This window comes from Chiroxiphia lanceolata, chromosome 5 (genome assembly GCF_009829145.1).
Source record: "Chiroxiphia lanceolata isolate bChiLan1 chromosome 5, bChiLan1.pri, whole genome shotgun sequence".
NCBI classification, from domain to species: Eukaryota; Metazoa; Chordata; class Aves; order Passeriformes; family Pipridae; genus Chiroxiphia; species Chiroxiphia lanceolata.
In genome coordinates, this window is record NC_045641.1 from 12,206,092 (window position 1) to 12,227,688 (window position 21,597).

A 21,597-nucleotide genomic window follows, 5' to 3' on the forward strand; every position below is an offset into this window, starting at 1 on the left:
GTTCTCCAGTTCCTCAGAAAACAATTTAATAGATCCACGAGGCTGCTATGAGCAAAGAATCAATTGCAGTTCAGACCCATTCCAAATCTTTCTTAAGATCCCAGTTCTGAATGGCACTTAAACAAATCCAAAATTTATTTCCATTGTTTATATAATCTTATAAATCTGTATATTATTCCAGAATCATAAGAAAATTTATATAGATGTAAAAAAATTTCAGTGTAAATAGCATTAATTTGGGAAAACAAATCTTCCAAAAGGTGTAAATGTGCACAAACCTTCCCTACCACAGAAGATCACAAGTAGAAAATGCATATAGAAATCCAGACACAGCTTTTAGTGCTAACAGAAAGAGACAAGGTGACTTCACAGGATTGTTTAAAGCCAAGCTCGCCATTTGGAAAGGCATTTGGAATACTTGGCATTAGCTGAGTAAAAATGTAGAATACTGAAAAATAAAAGTTGCTCCAAAGAAGTGCTGTTTAATCAGACCATTTTCCTAGCTGCATTCCTAGCTTACAGCTCCAAATAGGAGAACTAACTAGCTGTGCTTGAAAGTTCTTTGTCCTACTGCACTGAAAAAGTGTTCAGGAGTTACTTCAGACGTTGAAGTCCTCCCTTGGTCATTTCCCAAAGCTATGAGAAATACTCTAAGAACAAGGTGCCCCTAAAATCCAATAGCAGCCTGCTTTTATTTTAAGTTAGAAACAGAAATTAACCAGTAGAAATTATTAAAACTGGAGAGGTCACATCTCAAGAAGGTCATATCTCAAGGGTAAGCTATTATGCTGCAAAGAACATCTGTTAGAGACCCCCAGAAAGAACATCCTTTCCAAATAATGGAAAACCAAATGCAGAGAAGACTGTGACATAAAATGTCAAAGAAGCTTGAGGATAAAATGGTTCTGAGAACAGCACATGGACTAGTCAGTATTTAGTAGCTCTCTCAGAATTTCGCAGTTGAGATGTAATACAACTAATTGGAGCTCTTTTTACTGAAAAAATCAGCTGCTTTTTTTTTTTTAGCAAGAACATGTCAGAAATATTTCTTATTCTCGTTAGAGTCCAGCTCTGGAGACCATCAGTGGGAAATAATACTTAGTTGAGCATAAAAATGCAAGGTTGGAGGACTGAGCTAGTAACAGGACTGCGATGGTGGTGTGTAGCAAAAGCCCAGGGAGAAATGTAATAACAGTGCAAGTGTAGCAGGGTCCTCTCCTGGATATTCTCTCTCAGTGTATGACAAGCAAAATGGTCAGGGACTTCCCAAGTCAGTTGTAGTAATGCTGCTTAAAGATCTTTCCAACAGCAGCAGCATTTAGATGCACAGCATTAAAAAAAGGAAACTTAAACCAACTAGCCCAAACCATCACCTTATCATCTTTCAGTCTCCAACTTCTTTATTTTCCCCATACAATACAATCAATGCTTTTAAATTCCAGTGCAATGTTTCTGTTAGTACAAAATATGGTGTGCAAGAAATATCAGTGTTTGAATGATCATAGAATCATAGAATCATAGAATCATAGAATCACAGAATCATAGAATAGATTGGGTTGGAAAAGACCTCCAAGATTATCAAGTCCAACCCCTGATCCAACTCCAATTACTATATCATGGCACTAAGGGCCATGATGATGCGATTGACATCAGTAAATGCATTGTTAAGGGAAAATCATCAAGGGTAAGAAAGTGATCTGTGAGAGAAAAGAATGTGTATTGAAAAGAAGAAAGTACGCAGGGAAGAAACAAAGAACAAGCTCCTGGGAGGGTGTAAGTCTCCTGAATGAGTTATGTCAGTTTATAATCCCTGGAAATCTGTACATCTTGGAAAATTCTGGCTGAGCTGAAGCACTATTCCAACCTAGGGTAAGAAATAGTGTGCTGCAAATGCATAATTTACCTCCACTCCAACTGCTGATTTTGCTTGAAAACAAATGCCAGAGATCCCAGAGCACTTCAGAGGTAGAAATCCCCTTGCAGCATGTATGGTATCATCAGAATGTAAGGGAAGGAGCACAAGTATGATTAATGCTCCAAAACAATCGCTGACTTCACCGCAGGGTGCAACAAAAGAAGCTTAGAACACAGCTGTTTTATCACCCAGCATCTCAGAACATGTTTGCTGAGGGTAGGGATAGCCAGAGGAACTGTGTTTCCAATGATGGTGAATTATTGCAGCTCATCCAAACCCGGAGAACATCAGCATCATGTTTCATAGCAAGTAGTCTGCCAGCTGTGTTCTCCAGAGAACCAAGTCATAGTAAGAAATCACATTACTGTGCGAGGAAGACTAGGAGTACTGCTGGGAATCCTGATCCTGAAAAGTAATGCCTGAGAAGTCTGGCTGGAGAGAGTGTGAGATTTCATACATGTCACAGGACACAAAACTCACAGTCATCACTGTAGCACTGAGCACTTCTCAGACAGGCATTAAAAAATATTTGAATAAAATATTTGAATAATATGACAGACCAAGACTTTCCTTGCAATGGCTGCCTAATTCCCTGTGTATGCACCTACCTAAGAGGTTACTGACTTTCAGCAGGAGCTGCTGGGTGTGCAACACTTCCAAAAATCTGTCCACACTGTGAGAGCTTAATTACAGATGCTCTTTTATTTCAGGCTTTAGCCATAGCTGTATAAACATCATGAGAAGAACATATACTTTGTATAGCCAAACACAGGGATGAAGTGCAATCCCTAAAGTAAATGAGAGAAAATTGTTCACAAAATCCCAAAATAGTTAAAATTAAAAAGGAAGTAAAACTGACAATCATCTGTCTATCAGCAATGAGTTCTGCAAGAGGCAAGTTACCTCTAATTGGCCCCAGAAAACTACAGTTTTCTCTCAGAACAATTACTGTTTTCTCTAAATACCTCTAGAGGAAGGTACCTAGGAAAGCCTGGGATATTTCATCTCCATCCCAGCAGTCCTGGCAACTTGCTTCTTCTGGCTTACTGCTCCTGGCCTTTCCTGACTGGAATTTTCATTACTCTCTGCTACATTAAATATATAAGTACTTAGAAATATCTGAAAGTAACGAGTCTATAATCAAAGACTGCAAACAGGGTAAAAAGGTGAAGGCTGACGCACAGTTAGCACTTGTAGATGGACTCTATCCCTCCTCCCTGCCCCAGATACTTTCTGTCTGGCACTCTGGAGGGAGCAAAAAACACTGAATTTCACCTGTGAGGAACATCTTCCTACTTTTGGGACTACAAAATCATCTTATCAGGTTTGATATCAGGTTTCTACTCAAGTTCCACTCTGTTTTAAGTTGCTTAAGAGCTCCTGCAGGAAGCAGGATTTAGAGACTCCAGACCATCATAATGAGATTTTGGAAAACTTTTCATTGTCCTGTGTTCAAGTATGTGATCTAGCCCTGCGTGTGCTAGCTCATGATGTGATGCTAAACAAACAGAGCCATGAGAACTGGAATCCTTGAGGTTTGGTGAACAAAGAATCTGTGTCGTGGTGATTGTTGGTGCTTTATGGATTTACACAACAATGGTCCCTTTTCCTCTCTCCCCCTGCTTTGTTTGGCTTTGTTAAAAGACATGTCCTGGGGTTTAATTGTGTATTTTTGGAGTCTCTGTTGCTTCACACAATGCTAAATTATGTACACAACTCACCCCATAGGTTCATGAGACTCAGATGATTTTACAGAACTAGAGTTTAGATTCAGTTTTGTCTATTTAAGGCAGGAAGAGTTTTGTATGTGAGAAGTAAAGTTTCAGCATACACAAATTGCTGGTTAACAGATAAAAGGTACAAGTTATTTAGCAATAAGTCATTTTTGAAGGTCCTTGAAGAAACTCTTATCTCCTGTTTCAGCACTACCCCATCAACAAAACCAAAAAATGTCAGAGTTGATACCAATACAAGGATTTTTCATACAATTAAATTGGCACAGTTCTTAAATACTTTAAACCTTTTGCTTTTGATTTGTTATGACTCCTTCAGGAAGCACCTCAAGATGTACTCTATATCCATAGTCCAGGTGAACCTAAGTCCTGAAATATATATGTACAGTAGTTTCAGTAATCCACTAATATTTAGACTTACAGCATGCTTATTTGTCTTAGCTTTACAGAAATACTTCTTTCCTGTTACATATAAGCTTTTTACTCAGTCGTTCTAAACTTACTAAGAATTCTCTGCTCTAACAATAGTAAAATGTCTTTATGTCACTGGTTCTGTTAATTCTAATGATTGGTCCTAGGCTGTTCCTCCCCTTCCTTTAGGAATGGTACCTTCCAGTCTCTCCATGTGCATGAAAAGTGACAAGCATGGGTCCCCATATTTCTACTTATTGGGCCACCCTAAAGACACGGTTTGTAAACTCTGCATGTATATTATCTTTCTAATACGCTTTTGTTTCTCACAACTGTTAATTGAGTATTTTCCAACTTTTTCTGACATGCTAGCTCACTTAATAGTTTCTACAGTATTCAGCTTTTCTTTCATAATGATTATCTTAGACATGAAAGCAGCTATGAATTCTACAAGTGTCTTTTAATATCCTAAATAATGAGTTCTTCATGTTACACTACTGCTAGTGTAAGGAATATGACCATAGGTCTGCTATATATCCACTTTTTCTCATGACAAAAATTTATCCTCTGAGTATGACTTTTCAGGTAGAAAATCTTAACCTTTTGAGAATCAAAGCCATAATTTTCCCCGTCTTTATGGCACTTGGCTTGCAAAAGTATTAATAATATTGAGGTGGAAATTAGATGCTGATCTCAAACAATATTTATATGCAGCCTCCTGAAGAAATAGCTAAGGTAAAAGTGAAGACTTTTTGGAACATGCTGTAAGGCAACACTCATTTTTTAAACCCCATGGTTATGCTGAATTCACACAAAGCACTTTGCTCTTGATTTCAAGCCATTTTCTTCATAGAATCAGATCCAACTGCACAGATTGTTCAGATACATCTAATTTGTAATACAGAGTCATGGCCCAGATATGATACCTGGAAAGTAAAGGAAAAGGAAAACCTATTTTTTCTATTTTCTTTTTGATTGCTGTGATCACAGAAAACACAGAAGTGTTCAGATACATTCAGCTCTGTGTGCTGCTGACTTGCACAATGTAGTATATTTGCTACAATTATAAGGACAGTCTTACATGTTGAACTAGACAGATTGGAAATAGAAAAGGAGTTTTACCCAAAGGTTTTCTTCCAGCCTTTGAGCTTCAAGCAGCTCCCCCAGAGTGATGCCCATAAAATTCCTGCCCCCAGAACCCTGGCAGGAAGTTGTGCTTTAAGTTTTCAGTCTTGTGCGTGCAAATCCAGATAATGTAGTCAATTGCCTGCATGTGTTTCTGGTTAGAGCTTAATCTGTGTCTATAAATAAGAATTTTTTGAACACAGACACCTGCCTATACTTTGCTGCTGCAGAGCTGGGCACATATAAGGGTGTTTGGAAATGTACCCATGTAGTTCAAGTGTGTATGTCACCATCAAAGACCTCCTAGCCACAAAGGGTAGAAGTGCAAATTGCACCATTCCTTGTACTCTCACCTTACCTCTGCTTTGTTCTTCACTAAATGTAGCTCAGAGAAATTGTGAGGTTGGATAACCAGGCTGACATTAGGGCCATTTTGCAAGTCCCAGTTGTCAGCTCAATGAACTGCAGTTCCAGCACAAGTTCTATGTGTTTATAACCACAGCTTTCTGGGCATCATCTGTATTTGTCCTCCTGTAGCATAACCTACACAGGAAATAAGTGTTTTTCCCAGAATAAATAGAAATGTAAATCCTCTATAAATATAGCTAAAGTTATTTTGCACAGTCACACAGCTGTGAATGGTTCTCATTATTTATTTGGCAGAAAGCGTTACAACAGAAATTTTTTCTCAGTAAAATGTACCCAGAAAGTCAAAAGCACTTTAGTTCTGGTCAACATCAAAACTGAAATACTTGATTGATAAAAAACAATGTCATGTCAAATGAAATATGTTTGTTATAAAATGTTTCCACTTCCTATGTTTTTAATGCAAGAGTTTGGAGGAGAAGGATTTTCCTGAAGAGCCTATCTTGATGGGGCTTATCCAAACAAAAAATGTGGCTGATTCATTAGATCACTGAACAAGGAGTCAAATTTCCTGATGCAGAACAGATATGTTGACCAGTCTAGTATGCCTTAGGAGAGGCCCTACCATAACATCGTAGTGCAGTCCGTTACGAACCCACGTTTCACCCAAAGGAATTGTTCCATTTTGTATAAATAATCACTTCTGGAAGATGATCAGCAGGCTTACTTGAACTTAGATATAGCACAGGAGAGATGCAGGTAGTTTGGAAGGTACATGCAGATCAAGTGATACCTGCCTATGCTTCCTCGCACCATGGGTTTGGTAGCCCTTACTAGTGACCACTGCATTTATATTGGAAAAAAAAATAGATTAAAAATTGGGATCTTATACTGTGGTTTTATTGTTTGAATATAGTTGTATCCTTCAGAAATCTCCAGTCTGCAGTCTGATGTATTTTTCTGTTTCTTTCACTCCATTAGAAGGTCTGAAGCTTTTATGTTTGTTTAATAAACGGCTAAAGCATCTTGGCCTGTACTTTGAAGATATTCCTGCCTTTTCAGAGTACTGATCAGATGATCCCATTCATCCTATTTTTAATGCTTGTTTTATAAATCTCTAGAGCTGAGATTGGGTGTTATTCGAAACTTGAACTACCCTGTATATCATTCATCTGATGTCAGTGTAAAAATCAATAGTCATTTTGGAAAAGTGCCCTTTCTGTCTGTGACCACCTTGGTGGAACTGCAAACATTCATTCATATTCCTGCTGCATTTCCAATACCACCTTCTTATTTCTAGCAATACCAACTTAATTTCAGGAACCTGTGGTGTGTTAAAAAAAAAAACACACCATAACTAAATGAACCAATATACTGGTTAATAAAATTGGTCTACAACCATCAGGCAATTTGAATACGGGCTCCCAAAGGTTCTACGATGTTTTATTGCTATGGGTAAAAACTATTCAAGGGCAAAACTGAATATTAAAACCTGCTTACAAACATGTCTTTAGTATTTAATAGATATGTAGCAGCTGGCAGAAAAACAGAACATGCTTCTATTAAATAACAGTGGATGTGTATGTATATGTGGGTGCCTATAGTTATCTCTGTCTTATAGCAAATTTCTATTTTAAAAGATATGTAGAACTTTTACATAGGTATCTCTTGATATAGAAATAGAAAACACAGTTTTGAAAAAAAGAGGGACACTTGGGAAGACATTTTCAGTTTTGGGGTAATGTTTATGAGCTTCCAGAAAGTCACTACCTTTTCCTTACTTTTTAATGCAAAAATAATGGGTCCTTTCTATAGTCCTAAACATTCTTTAGCAATTACCCTCCCAGTGGCTTTGGCCAGTCTATCTGAATATTCTACCCCAGGCTTCACCCATCTGTATAACAGGGATAGTAATATTTACCTACTTATCTCATGGGAGTGTTATGGGGATTAATTATTTAATGCTTGAGAAGCACTTTAAAGATTAAAATTCCTAGTCGACTACTCAGTATTATTATTAAAGCAGAACCTCACTAATCCACACTCATTATAATCCACACCAAAATTGGCAGTGTCCCCCCACATCTGAGCAAAGATTTAATAATAAGGCTGTTGAGCAAGTTCTCTTATTACTGAGGCTTAAATATTATAATATAGTATTCTGGAGTAGATTTACTAATGTGGTGTAAAGTGTAGATAATTACAGCTAAACTCCAGTGAATAAAATAGATGAAAAAATATTACCCTGGTTTGCTCACATAAAGTGGCAAGCAGACTTACCAGCCAATGAAGGGGAAAGTCCCACCCACAAATCTTTTTCTAACATTTCTTTTCATGGCTTCCTGTATTTCCATCCAGCTGACAATACTAGAGTATAATACAGGACCTGAAAGAACACAACCATCCCTCTGTCTCCACAGCATCAGTTTTTTCCTTTCTTCCTGTAATCCAGATAAATAGGGAAAACAGGAATTCGGTAACACTTCCTGTGTCTTTGCAGCTTGCCTTAGGATTAAGTCCAGTCTTCTGTTGCAGCATAATATCCCGGAAAATCCCTCTCCTGTTGCTCATTTCACAGTCCCTCGCATTTGCCTCAAGCCCCCAATTTTAATAAGACTCATCACTGCAACTTGTTCTTAAACATAGTTAGCTTCCCTACATATCTGTGGTGGTATCCTTGCCACAGAAAGCTATGAATCAAAGGGAACAGTATGAAGGCACAAGCCATTATTCCTGTATCAACTGATACAGGAATATTCCTGTACCATCCAATCAAGATGTATCAGAAAAGCCTTGCCAGTAGCCTGATGTTGTGATGCCCAAGACTAAATTAAACTAACAGGGCCTCTCATGACTTCCTGTCGTTGGCATCAAAAATATGATGAATCTAAATGATCACACAGAGAATGTCACAAAAAGCTGTTATTCCAACCATTAGTGAGGTGAAGGCAAGCTTTGTCCATGGAGATTTGCAATTGGTCTTTCCTCTGCCCTTCTCGCTCCACCATCCCAGAGTGCAACTCCTGGATTGATGCCTTGTGGCACATCTGCAGGGAAAGGTTAGCAGAGGTCATGGCCTCTGCCAGATTTCTCATTGCTTGTTACTCCTAGCTTGGGAAAAAACCCTTAGGAAGTGAAATGCATATATTTTTAATTTGACAGTATGAGGTAACTGTGATTCTCCAACCGATGCTTAACAAACATGACCATAGAGTATGTTGTATTTTGTTAAGCAACAGCAACACATATGCAACCCAGAATTTTGAACATCTGGGTTTTCTAACACCATGTAGTTTGTGTTTACTCATTAGGAGCTGAATATTGCAATGTGACATTGATTTATTTGTGCACTTCCATCTCATTATTCAGTTCTCAGATAAATTTGTCTCAGCATCCCAGAGATATCAGATACCACAAGAGCCTCGACAGCAAATGTGGTCCCAGGGTCAGCTCTGCACCTTCACTGCCTAGAGGCCCTAAACTACTTCTACAGCTTCTACCCTAAGCAGAACAGGACTACTGATTCATGAGCCTGAGTTCAAAGCAGGTTATGTGTTTTGCTTAAGATTATGCTGAAGTTGTAAGTGAGAACCTCAGTGCCTGCCAGAAACAACTGTCTAGGGACATTTCATTTACAGTCAAAAGGCTCTGACTTCCTCACTTATTAAGTAATTTTATATATTATCTACATACTTTTAGTAGTGACAGCTATTTATTGACCTGACAGAATGTGTTGCCTACTGTTAACACTCATTTTAGCTGTGATAATTAATAATTTTAATATTTAAGTTTAATTATATGTGTAATATCCAACTCTTCAATTATTCAGTCTCTGCAGAATGTTTTTCATTAATACCACACATCCTATTAACATATTTATGAACACCTTTTATTACTTAATGTGGTTTAATTCTATTAATAAAAACTAATTTTAAAGTCATTATCTTTTTAATTATACACTAACTTCCCATGTAGATTTTCCAGCTCCAGCATGGCTCTGGAAGAGAACCACTGAGGTTTCTGCAGTTCTACTCTACTGGCTGACCACACAGAAAAATATAAAACCTTCTTTACTGAAGGGATGAGTTTCTTTTACCTGAATAGCTGTGATCTGATAAATACGTGAGATGCTCACCTCGTGGTCACAAGGACCTAGTGAATGTGTGGTTAGGGCAGCATCACTCAAGACTAGCACTTATTGTCCACAGACTTAACATTGCCACTGCAGTGAGGAGCTTGCAGCGGGGGATGAAAGCACTGTACAGGCTGCAGCTCTTCATTTCAGCTTCTTCAGTATTACTGAGTAATCCTGCAATATTTATGCAGATTAACTTGATTCAAGGAAAATCAAATCTGCCAAATTCACTCAGATAACTGATTGTGATGATTTAGATATTTAAAGGATAGGATTGTTTACTATATCTATTGAATAAACTAAACTGGGTCTTGGAATGAGAATGTGTACTCATAATCATCTGGCCTTAAGATTCACAGCCAGAAGACTATTACAGTAAATTAGTAAACTGATTCACTAAATTAATTTACCTGTTTCTGAAACACAACCTGTTTGTAAGTGTGGCTCTTTATTTTTTCCCCTCTCCCATTCTGTGCTTTGGCTAACTTTTCTCTGCATAGAAAAATTACCCTTTTCCATTCTTGCTGTTGCAAGGGCAGTGTTAAATCTCAACCCTATTGTAAGGTGTAACTGATGTTGTTGGAGAGATCCAAATAGCTTGGGTGCTATTACAAAATCACAGGAAATTGCTTATGGATGTGATTTATTTTTAAGCAGTGAACAATGGCAGAGTAACACAAAAAAGCTGGTATTCCAACCATTAATGAGGTGAAGGCAAGCTTTGTGCACAGAGGGATTTGCAATTGGTCCTGCCTCTGCCCTTCTCGCTCCACCATCCCAAAGTGCAACTCCTGGATGATGCTTTGTGGCCCAGCTGCAGGGAAAGGGCTAAAGCAGCACCCCAAGTCCTGGAGACATCCAGTCCACTGCTCTCCAGGGCAGAAACTTTAAGTGCTTCTGAATTCATTAGCTGTCTCCTGTATTAAGCTGAAATGTCTCAGGCCACTTGCAGTGGCCTGTGTTTGCTAGAAAGGGCCTGATGTGGGGTCATGGGCGTAGATCTCTGTGTTCATCCACTCACCTTTGATCCACAGCTTCCAAAAGGGCTTCCCATAAGGAGCTCCCCAACACTGGTTATGTACATGTTCAACAGAAGAGCCCACGTCTATTTCCAGAGGTCTTTTGAGACACCTCTCTATGACTCTGTGAGGCAATTAAATTATTATCTCAAGTGGTAGGGACAGTAAAATACTGATGAAGCAGTGCCATAATTAAAGAACTAACTCAGGGAAAGAAATTTACTGAGAATGTCCTGAGTATAATAATGTAGGATCAAAGCCAGTGCAGAATAAGAATAGGAACTCTCGAAGTCAGATCAATCACTTCCCATTGTTTCTTTGTTAACCATATTTAAAGAATATGTTACATAAAAAATTGAAAAGTGCTTTCATCCATAGTGCTTGCTACAGATTAAAGCAAACACAAATCAATGTGTGTGGCTTTCTTGTTTCAAGAAAACATTCCACATTTTTCTAAAGGATTTTTAATTTTTTTTTCCTTACAGAATACAGTTTTGCTTTCTCTGCCCCAAGTTTAAATTTTCCCTTTCTCTCTGTTCCCTTAGCTCAAAAACCAAGCAACATCTCTTGAGCTTCTGTAGATTTGGTCTTCCAAGCATAGCTAGCAATCTACTCTTTCTGAATTGTTGTAGTAATTCTCAAATTAGATCTCTGAACAGAAAAGATTTCTCTAAAAAACATCTATACCAAGTACAGAAAAGGTAATAAAAGTGAATTTTACCTGAGATAAGATCATTCAAAGCCTCATCAGATGGCCCTTGTGAGGACTCTGTGTAAGGACCATATCTGCTGTAAAAATATTTAGGGCATCTATTTAATAGTTAGGTAAAGTATACAATGGAAAATGGATATAATGAACCCAAAGGAACTAGATTGTTGCTCATCAGTAATGATCAGTAACATGAGAAGAAGTAGGGCATCAGAGCATCAATGGCACTGGGAACTGAGCCAAGTAGGATGTAGAGTTGTGCTTCCCAATGTTGGAATAGGTCAATGACTGAATTTTCTTGATATAAAATTAAACATCATTTACAGTGACATCTCTTCAGTGCTTGTGGACATCTGTAGAAGCCATGCCACCAACAGTAGTTGTGGTGCCCATCTCTTCCAGTATTTGACCAGTGACAAAAATAAAAAATGCATAATGACTTTGATGACAGTCATTATGACAGAAAGACTACATCTGGCATTGTTTCATACTCCAAATGTCAGTCTTTCTTAATGAATCATTCTACTTTTGTGAAAATGCTGAGCACAAAATTTAAAAGTAAAAGATGTCGGGACTGAGATGCATGTTTGGTTTCCTGTAATCTTTCATGGCTTTGTTAACTAAATCTGGTTACCCTGACCAGCCATTCTCAAACCTTGCAAAAACAAATGTGCCAAGCCAAAAACCCCCAAATTACTAGAAAGCAGAAAGATTCTACTCTTGAGCAAAGCTACATTTAAAGTTACATTTATAAAATTCTCTAAACATCCAGAGCCTCCATGAGTCACCAGTCTACTAAGTACAAACAGGCAAGCAGTATAATGAATGGGGTTTCATTGAGATAGCAGTGAATTAAATTAGATTTTCATTGCATCAGAAACAAAACTTCAAAATACTAAACTGATCACTTAACTTCATGTGAGGGAAAGCAGAAGTAGCTCATATACTAAAAAATTGAATATAATCTGGATTTATTTTTGTAAATGTATTTGGAATGTGTGTCATTTCTGTACATATGATTATCACTTTGCACCCATAGCACACTACCATCATATCTTAGAAAACCATAGGAGCAGTGCTAATGATGGAAAGGCTATCCCATCTGGATGTGTCCACACTGACTGACCAAACAAAGGAGCACATCACAGCAGAAGGTGCCTAAATCCATTGATGTTTGCTTCCAGAGCTATTGGTCTTCAGGGATCTGAATGGGGATGAGTTCAGTGAAAGGGGAGACAAGTAAAGTGTAATTTTAAGCTAAGCAAAGTGCAATTTGTGAGAAAAAATTTGCATAGTATATTGAATAATTAACAAGTGCAAGTTTATAGCCAGAAGTACAGGCAGCCTGTAAGGTGGGGGCAGAGCCCATTGCCAACTCACTTTCTGGGAGAGTCTGGGGGAAAGGGTGGCATATAGTGTCACGTTTCCATAAAGCTGATAGCTGGACAGAAAGTACCAAGGGTTCTTCTAACCATCAAACCATAGAGAATCATTTATTTCATCAGGCAAAGTGTGCTGTATGTCTAGGTTGTGGAAGTTCTGAAATATCCCTCCTCAGAGAGTGTTAAAGAAAAGCTGCAGGAGACCAATGCAATCAGGAATATCAAAGACATGTCAAGCTATAATGAGAAAGAGCCAAATGCATTCCTGATGTAACACTGCCAACATTAGTGGATACTCACCAGGGGACAATTTATCCCATTTTTGTTATTAGCAGCATCTGTAAGAACTGTTTGCTACCTCCTGGCAATCCATAATTTCAGACAAAAAATGGGGCGGGGTGGGGGGGAATAAAGCATCATATTTTTTATTTAATCAAAATCTCTTTGATTCCCTAGGAAAATAATTCTGGGAAGATATGAGAACAGCTGCTTAGACATTGCCGAAACATTTCATTCAGACTCAATGAAAGCATTCAAAGCTTTAATATATTGTACATTATTCACATAATTTGAAAATTAAAAAGACAGAAGATTTTGTACATAAGTAATAAAATGTGATATAATTTTTACTCTTAACATTAGTATGAACTATTCAATAAATTAATATTAATAGTTTATTGATAATTATATCAAATGAAAAATCTCACATCCTGATAAACTACCAAGCAATTTTAAATATTTTGATGTTAGGGAGAACCTATCCACAAATCAGGGCTCCAACCTCTTTTGACCTGAAGATCCCGACCAGAGTAGCTAAGCACAGACAAGACTAGAATTGACAGAATCTTAGAAAGGCAGTCTGCAAGGAAAATATAAGTAATGCAGGGAAGTTAAATAAACTTATCAGGAGGCTGAGCTCTTTTCTCTGACTAGTACCTAGGCAACGCTCAGAAATTTAAGGATGGGCAGAGCTCTCTTCTCCATTAGCAGTAAAGCCAGGTTTCTTTGTTAGTGGTTCAGACATAAGACATCGGCAAGCACTGAATCCAGGTAGAAGAGTGGGCTTTAGTTAAGAGAGTAGCAATAGACACCATGAGAGTGGTGCCCTCATTTCCACTCCATTGAACATGTGTAAACTGACATAGCAAAAACAAATAATTCATATATGTGGCAGTTTCTACCTCAAACAAAAAACCTTTCGGACGGAAAAACTGCTGTGCTCCTGGTTTTCCCCTCGTCACTCTTCCTCCAAAATGGCTGTGTTCATCTCATACTGTCCTCCCACACATCAAGATCTTGTGTCTGTGGCGTCTCTTACTCAGTTAGCAATTACTCCTTGCCTGGGAGTTATGCAAACCAGGTCATAGGTGAGTCATTCTTACACATCCCATGGAGAAGTGCCACCAACCTACGTGACAGTAGCATGTGGAACCTAAAAAACCACCCAGAAAAACCTACTAAATTACACCAAATGAATGCTATCACAGTGACAGATTATGGTGCTGCTCCCAGCTCATTGTCTTGTCTAAATTAGTAGGTCAAGGGAGATTTTCTCCCTTCAAAGAAGGGGAGGAAGGCATCTATTAGCCTTCAGAGAGATGTATACTTTTGAAAAACAATTTCTCTCACAATAAGGATGTTATCCATGGTGACAAAGTCAGAAACAAATTTAAAACTACATTGTCCCTAAATCTCCCTAGCAGTTTCAACTGAATGTGATATCCTTCTCATATGCTTGCAAGTTGTTTGGGCATTAGTAGTTCATGCTCTATTAAACAGTTCCTCCCAGAGGTAACAGGATAAAAAAAATAAAATCGGTGCTCTGTCTCTGTTTAGAATGTTTACAAAATGCTTTGGAGATATGTTGGAATAACAGACAGTAAAAGTAGGTTGTGTTCACAACTAACATAAAGGTTTTATAAAAAACTTTAGATCACAGAAAAAAATATTCTGAAATATTAATAACCTTTCCAAATGCAGCTAGAACCTGAGTATAAGCATAAAGAGAAATTATTAGTTCAACTGCTCTGCAGGATAACATTTTGCATTTTTCTCCTGTTTGTATTAGTTATGGAAAAGCAATCATTTTAGTGCTGGTTGAACAAGTCCAAATGAACCCTTATGGCTTGAACACAGCTCTTTAAAAGGTTTTCTTTTGAGCAACAAATTACTTATATTACTGCACTTTGCGCTACTCTGGTAATTTTTGTATTTCCCATAATGTTCAAACATTAGAGGGAAGTCGCTTACAATACCCTCACATCAGTATTCTCCTCACTAGCGAGTGACATATTGCAACAATGGCTTATTGACATTAACTTCTACTAAGGCTGAGGATGACTTTCTACACAATGTCGTTTCATTTGAAAGAAAAAAGCAGGTTAGGTTGCGTTTGGCTGTGTCAGATTGATGGTACTTAACCTTAAAGAACGTCATTTGGTTCTTACTTGCAAGTGTTGTATTGCCACAGAATATAAATGATAGTTTTATTTCAATTTTTTTCCCCAACCACTGGAAATACAGACTATTTAAACATACTGCAGCCAGTGACCCACCTGGGATTCTCCTACAGCCAAAATTCCCTTAAAGCTGTGGCTACCAGTTTTCTTGTTTAGTTGACCAAATTGTCTTTTTTTTAGGGTTTTCTGGGGGAGAGATAAGATCCAGCAGTGCAGTAATGCATATAATATGGCATATCCTAGTTTATAGATGCCTATATTTATATATCACTATACATAAGAGATACACTGCTTCACTTTTGTTGAAGTACGCTGTAACCTGCTACAATTTCTCACTGCAACATTTGGTTGTTTTTCTACCCCCTTTAAAAAAGAAAATATAAGAAAAAAAAAAAAAGAAACTTGTCTAGGGGGACAGCCCATTAATAAATCAGTTCTCTCATCTCTAGGGAATAAAAACAGCAGGCCACTCACCCCCAGGTCTCTTCCCCTGAGCGTCCCAGAAATAACTGGTACCATATTGTCCTTTCATGCCTCAGAGGAGCCACAAGACGTGTTTTTTTCCACCATTCTTCTCAATGGTGGCCCTCTGGCTTGTCCTGCTTGAGGAGGAACAGCTGATTTGAGCATAGTGGCACATTTTCCACAGAGGCAATCTTGTTACCCAAAAGCATCTTGCTGCTGCAGGCCATTTGGTGTTTTTACCGGTGTACAGCTGATACTACCCAAAGTAACAAGCTATTTCTGTAATCAGAAGCTCTCAAAACCTAGCACAAGACTGGATAATGGCTCACTACTCTTCACTGCCACTCAGTGAAAAACAACATCTCATGGACAACTGGGAAATAAGATTGTAATTAAGAAATATATTGGTCAGGCCAACCCTCAGCACCACCTCTACCCTCTGGACGAGTGTCGACGCCATGAAAAGTACAAACTTAATTTTCTAAAGCTCGGGGTGGCTTCTTCAGAGCCAGCTCAGGTACCTTGCTGGTGAACACAGACGGCTTTATGCTGAGACCCAGGATAGTTTTAGTGACTTGAGCCCCATGCACAGTCTCTGATTCAAGTGTTAAACAGAATGGGATCCCCTGGATTTCAGATCAAAAAAGAGCCAGGGTGGGGTCTGCACCTCCCCCATCGGACACAGGCTGTGATCTTGTACCAGGGTAGTGGTGCTGAAGAGCAGAAGTGAAGAACAAGCCCATCAAAGTCGATGCTTTCTGTAGGCAAACTCTTAGGAGCTGATCACTCCACATGCATGAGCCTTCCTTTTATCTTTTTCTTGCTCAAGTGCCAAGCAGGGAGCAGATGGTACATTACTCAGCCTTAACTGGAGGGTAAGAAAGTGTGATTTCTTTTTTTTTAAATTCAGTTGAGACCCTCAGCCCATTTAGATTCCCAGCTCAGTGTTTATTTGTCTTACACAGAACTTGTACTTCTATCCCTCTCAAATGCTAATCCTCTTCACACATATGCTCATTATGCAAAAGCATATGACAGATACCATCTGGGAAAATAAATAGCTCCTCAGCTAACAGTGCTGCTCCTTCCCTTTACGTCACCCACCTCACTATTGTCTCTCCTATTTTTATCTGCAAGACAGCAATTACTCAATCCAACTATTAACTTAAAAGTGCCATTTTAGTCAAGCAAGCCGCAGATCCCAGGTTGGGCAGTAAAACCCATTCTATTTTTCAAGATGGGCATCCTCATGATAATTTGAAAGCTGCTGTAGCACTGAGAAAAATACATGTTACCTTTCAAAGGTCAGATGATATCACTGAGAGATACTAGTCCTGACCTGCAGAAGTCCATGCTTGTTTTTTTAGCTAGGTGGTTACATTTTGTCCCACATGAAATATGCAACTCTTGCCAAAAGTTCCACCTCGTTTCCATGGATTCCTGTGATAGTCCTTTGTCTCTGGCAGATTATTGCTCATACTGTTCAAAGACAGGCAATGGTGCTAAGCAGAGAATGACATAAGCCAAGTTCAGTGATTTCTCTAACCTCCATGTAGATGGGTAAGAATAGGAGTCATGCTGTCATTAATCCTGATGGATTCATTGTCTGCCAGAATGTTAATCAAAAGAAATTAGGATGTATATGCATTAGAAAGGCATCTCAGAATATTCTGATTTTTACCAGTGGATTAGGAAAATCATTGCAATTCAGCAAAGGAGGTGTCTATTTATCGAAATTAAACAGGATCTGCACAATCCAACCATATTGTATTGGGGCTAAGTAACCAGGGGAAATTCAAAATGCACAACCAGGAGACTCAGCGGCTGACACTGTGATATAAAGGCAGAGCTTTGTAAGTACCCTATAAGAATTGTGGGGCCATAAACACTGCAATATTATATCTGTTTAGAAAAAAAATGAGACAGAATTCAATGATGACCTTATCTGAGCTACAAATTCTTGTCAACTATTATATGCTTGTAGGGACATGTTTAATAGATGGTAGACAGTCTTTCTCATTTGTCCTCAGAGACAGCACTGGTATTGCCCAGCTAAGAAATCCATTATAGAGCTACAAAAGAGGCAATTTGGTTTCATGAGCACGTGCCTTTATTATTTTAAGAATAATTTAACATAGGCAGAGGAAAGCAGAACCTGTGTGGAAAAAAACAGACCAGGGTTTTCAGCATTTGCAGTTATGAGCTTCTTACTTCTCCTGAACTTTTTTTTTGGTGGAGTGATTATTTTTGTTTTCCTCTCTATTGACTCCACTGGGAGTTTCACCTCACCTGAAACAGAGGGGTTTAAGTCTGGTATATGATTTGGTTATCAGTGTTGCTCAGAACACATGTGCATGTGCAATACACACCCTGTGCTGCTGAATACACCCTCAACTCTCTTCTCTTTGTTGTTACAACAGACGAACCAAACTCCTGGAGTGCTCCCTCTGCCACCTCCCCAAGTCTGCCGGAAGTAGCTCTTTCCCTCGAAGACATAATCTCACCATTATCTTCATCACACATAGCCCCACCCTCTGACCCTTCTCACCAGATAAGCCTAGAGCCAACATGGGATATCAAGAGGGAACATGATGTAAGGAAACCAAAGGAGCTTTCGGTGAACGGTCACAAAAAGAAAAGGTTAGGAGAACAAAGAGAAAGGTCAGCAAGTCCTAAAAAGGTAGACAGGTCAAAGCATGAAGAGGCTTCTTGGAAAGGATATTCAGAAAGCAAAAATAAGACCACTGATGGTGGCAGGCCCACCTCAGAAAGCAAAGCGGTGGGACACAGCATTATGATCGAGGCTGGTGCAAGAGAGCACGTGTGTGCTGGAACCAGCAGTGATGAACAGTTTGGGAGGCTGAGGAAGCCAGAAAGCAAGAGAGGAGGATCTTTTAGCAAAAAAGAAGATCACAGATCCACAAACATCAGTGAGAAGAAGTCAGCTGCAGCACCTGACCATGTCAAGATCGATACAGGTGCTACCAAGACGTACAGTAGCAACCGCTGCAGCTCGCCTGGAAGTGATATGGACCACAGCCAGAGGGAGCCTGATGGGAAACCCAGCGAGTTCCCCAGGAAGGGACATCTCCACTCCATTAGCACTCGCAGCACCAACACCACAGTTCGAAAGGCAACGGTCTCCCCAGGGCCATGGAAAATCCCTGGCTCAGATAAGCTACCTAGCGTCCTGAAGTCTGGTACTTCTGCCATGAGCAGATAAGCAAGGGACTGTTGCCCTCTAACTGTCTCAAACTGACGCAGAACATTCTTCTTAGTTTTTTGTCTCACATTGGTTTGTTTTAATTTATTTTAACTATCACACATATACACAAAGCATTGAGGAATGAAACATTAGTGTGTAATTCCATGACAATGTGCACAGTATCTAATAAGTTCAAAAGCATATAGCCAACACGGAGATTTAAAATCGACCCTAAAGTCCCAGTTCCATTTTAGGGACTTTGGCAGCTATGGAAGAAACCAAAACACTATGAAGGATAGTACATCAGAGAAGGATAGTGCAGTGTAGCTTAGCATTTTTTTTCCCACTGCATGAAGGACTTGGATTTCATTCGAACTTTATATCAGAAACTGGAACAAGTTAGAGCAATCACAAACTGGAACATCGCCTTAAATAAAACTGCACGGAGCAAGCTGAAACCGAGAGAGGATCTTTTCATGGAGATAAAATGTTGTAAATAAATTGTTCTCGACATATCTAGACAGGGGTTAAAGGGTTTCTTTGAAGCATCGTTCGGGACTGTACACCCATGACACGTCTCCACTATTAATGCTTTGGGATAGTCCACGTGGTACCCTGTAGCATAGTTCACTGGGCGCTACGGGAGGAGTGGGGAATCCGGTGGATTAGTTTCTGTGATACCATTTCTACTGCCATTTTTGTGAACAAACCATGTTTCTGTACATTGGAAAGGAGTTAGAGTGGAGTTGTATTTGCAAATTATTCTCAAAAGCGACTTATTACAGGTTCCCCAAGTCCTGTGAGGTAGCACACAAATCAATTGGTCAGGCTCAAACCCCAGATGTCTGCAAGGCCCTTGCAATGAAAGGAGGAGTGCTACAGAGAAAAAGCTGCAGTTTCCTTAAGGAAAGGCCTTTCCTTCCTGCAGAAGATGATAGCATCACTTATCAACAGTGCTTTGTTTCATACCCATCCACATTTATTTAGGACACTGTCACCTTTCATCCCCTCAGTTTGGCAGAGCAGGTGCCTTTCAGGCACATGTAAACAATAATTAGACTGGTTTCTGAAATACAGTTGTTGGTGTCCTCATTCGGTAAATTCAATATATTTCCATTTTTAAAATGGTTTCCATTTTATCATTTTTTCCCTTTCTCAATTTTTTTTTCTTTTTGTCATTTTGTTTTTATCTTTCTTGCTTATCTGTTTTGAATTTCAAGCCTTAAGTGCCAGGTAAACATTCCAGTCTGCCTTCACAGGAAATAACTCCGAGTTCAGTCAATCAGTCATTATCTTGTTTCAAAAAGATGCGTGTGTGTCTGTGTAAGTGTGCATATGCTTATTCGTCTGTCAAAATTAAAACAAAATCCTGGGCAATAATACATTGGTAATTTTAAAAAAAAAATCATAAAGCTAAGTACTGTCAAAAATTCGTATTTAAAAATTATTGTTCACTAGCAATCTTAGTTCCTCACATGCTCTGCTGAAAAACTAGATTGAGATTGGCTTTGTTCCAAGAGATTAGCACATTACTGTATGTCTCAAACATTGCACTGGACTGTGAAATTTATAGACATGTTTCTTCCTGTCCAATTATTTGAAAAGCCTCAAGTCAAGGATTTTGCAGCTTTCGAACTTTTTTTTTTTAGAAAGAAAAATCCATTTATAATTTCTAAAAAAGCACAAGTCCATGTAGCTGTTTATAAAACTCTTATTTAATGGGAAAAAAATAAATCTTTAAAAATAAATCTTTATCCCCTGAACTAGAATCCAATATAATTTGCCATTAATTTATTGAATCTGATTTTGGACAATGCTTCTGTAGTGTAGATGCACGTCCCAGTATCTTATTTTTATGTATAAAGAAAGCAAACAATGAAATCTGAAAAACAGTTGAGATTATGCTTGCATAAACTCTAATTTGCACAGTTCACAGCTACTCCTTGTGCAGTAATTGCTTTATGCGGCTGTAATCGATAACCTGTGAAGACAGCACATCATCTAAACCCCATTCCAAATAATATTTCTGTGTAGTGTTAGCTGTGAATTTACCCTGTACAGCTCTATCTCTATAAATATAATTCCATGTATTAATAGTCACAGAAAGGCTGTAAGTGAGCAACTATTTTTATGAAACGCACCACTATGGATAAATTAACTTTTACAGAAATCTTGTTTACTGTATGATATTCTAAACCACTGTCAAATAAAATATATATCCAAAAATCTTTCTTTTTTCAATTGTATATAGTCTATGTTAATTCTGAGTAACAAGTGTTACCCTGAGAAACAATCATGTTCATGCATATAAGCAGAGTTAATTAGCTACTGCCTTACAAAAAAGGAAATGATCCATTTTGATTTCTTATTTCCAAAGAATGGTACAATTTATGAATATACATGTAGGTGACCAAACAAATTCTGTAATGGCAAGTTAAGGCCTATGAGCTACACAGACACAGAGAAATGTATTCCTTGGTGGAGAAGCCTAAACTCTTATTCTCTCTTCAGTCCCAGGAGACATAGGACCAGGGTAGTAGACAGGCTCCCAGCACTAAGAAACAACTTCTGAGCATACACTTTATATAAAAAAATAATCTGAGCATACACCATATTTACCACAGAAATCTGACAGTTCTAACTAGCCCTAGGAAGGTTTTATTGACAAGCTGA

At 38.5% G+C, this 21,597-nt stretch overlaps 1 protein-coding gene across 16 annotated transcripts in view; it reads left to right on the forward strand.

Annotated features, from left to right (window-relative positions):
• The window catches only part of MAGI2 (membrane associated guanylate kinase, WW and PDZ domain containing 2), a 718,675-nt gene extending 697,523 nt beyond the window's left edge, over window positions 1-21,152 (forward strand). For 10 of the 16 annotated variants that reach the window (XM_032689607.1, XM_032689598.1, XM_032689602.1 and 7 more), the window contains one exon: window positions 18,140-21,152. In XM_032689607.1, coding sequence (XP_032545498.1) covers window positions 18,140-18,942 — 803 coding nt within the window. In that variant the 3' untranslated portion in view covers window positions 18,943-21,152. Of the gene's footprint in view, window positions 1-4,226; window positions 4,338-18,139 lie in introns of all 16 variants that reach the window. The other 6 variants (XM_032689609.1, XM_032689613.1, XM_032689614.1 and 3 more) reach the window with 3 other exon arrangements.
• Window positions 21,153-21,597: the final 445 nt, after the last annotated feature.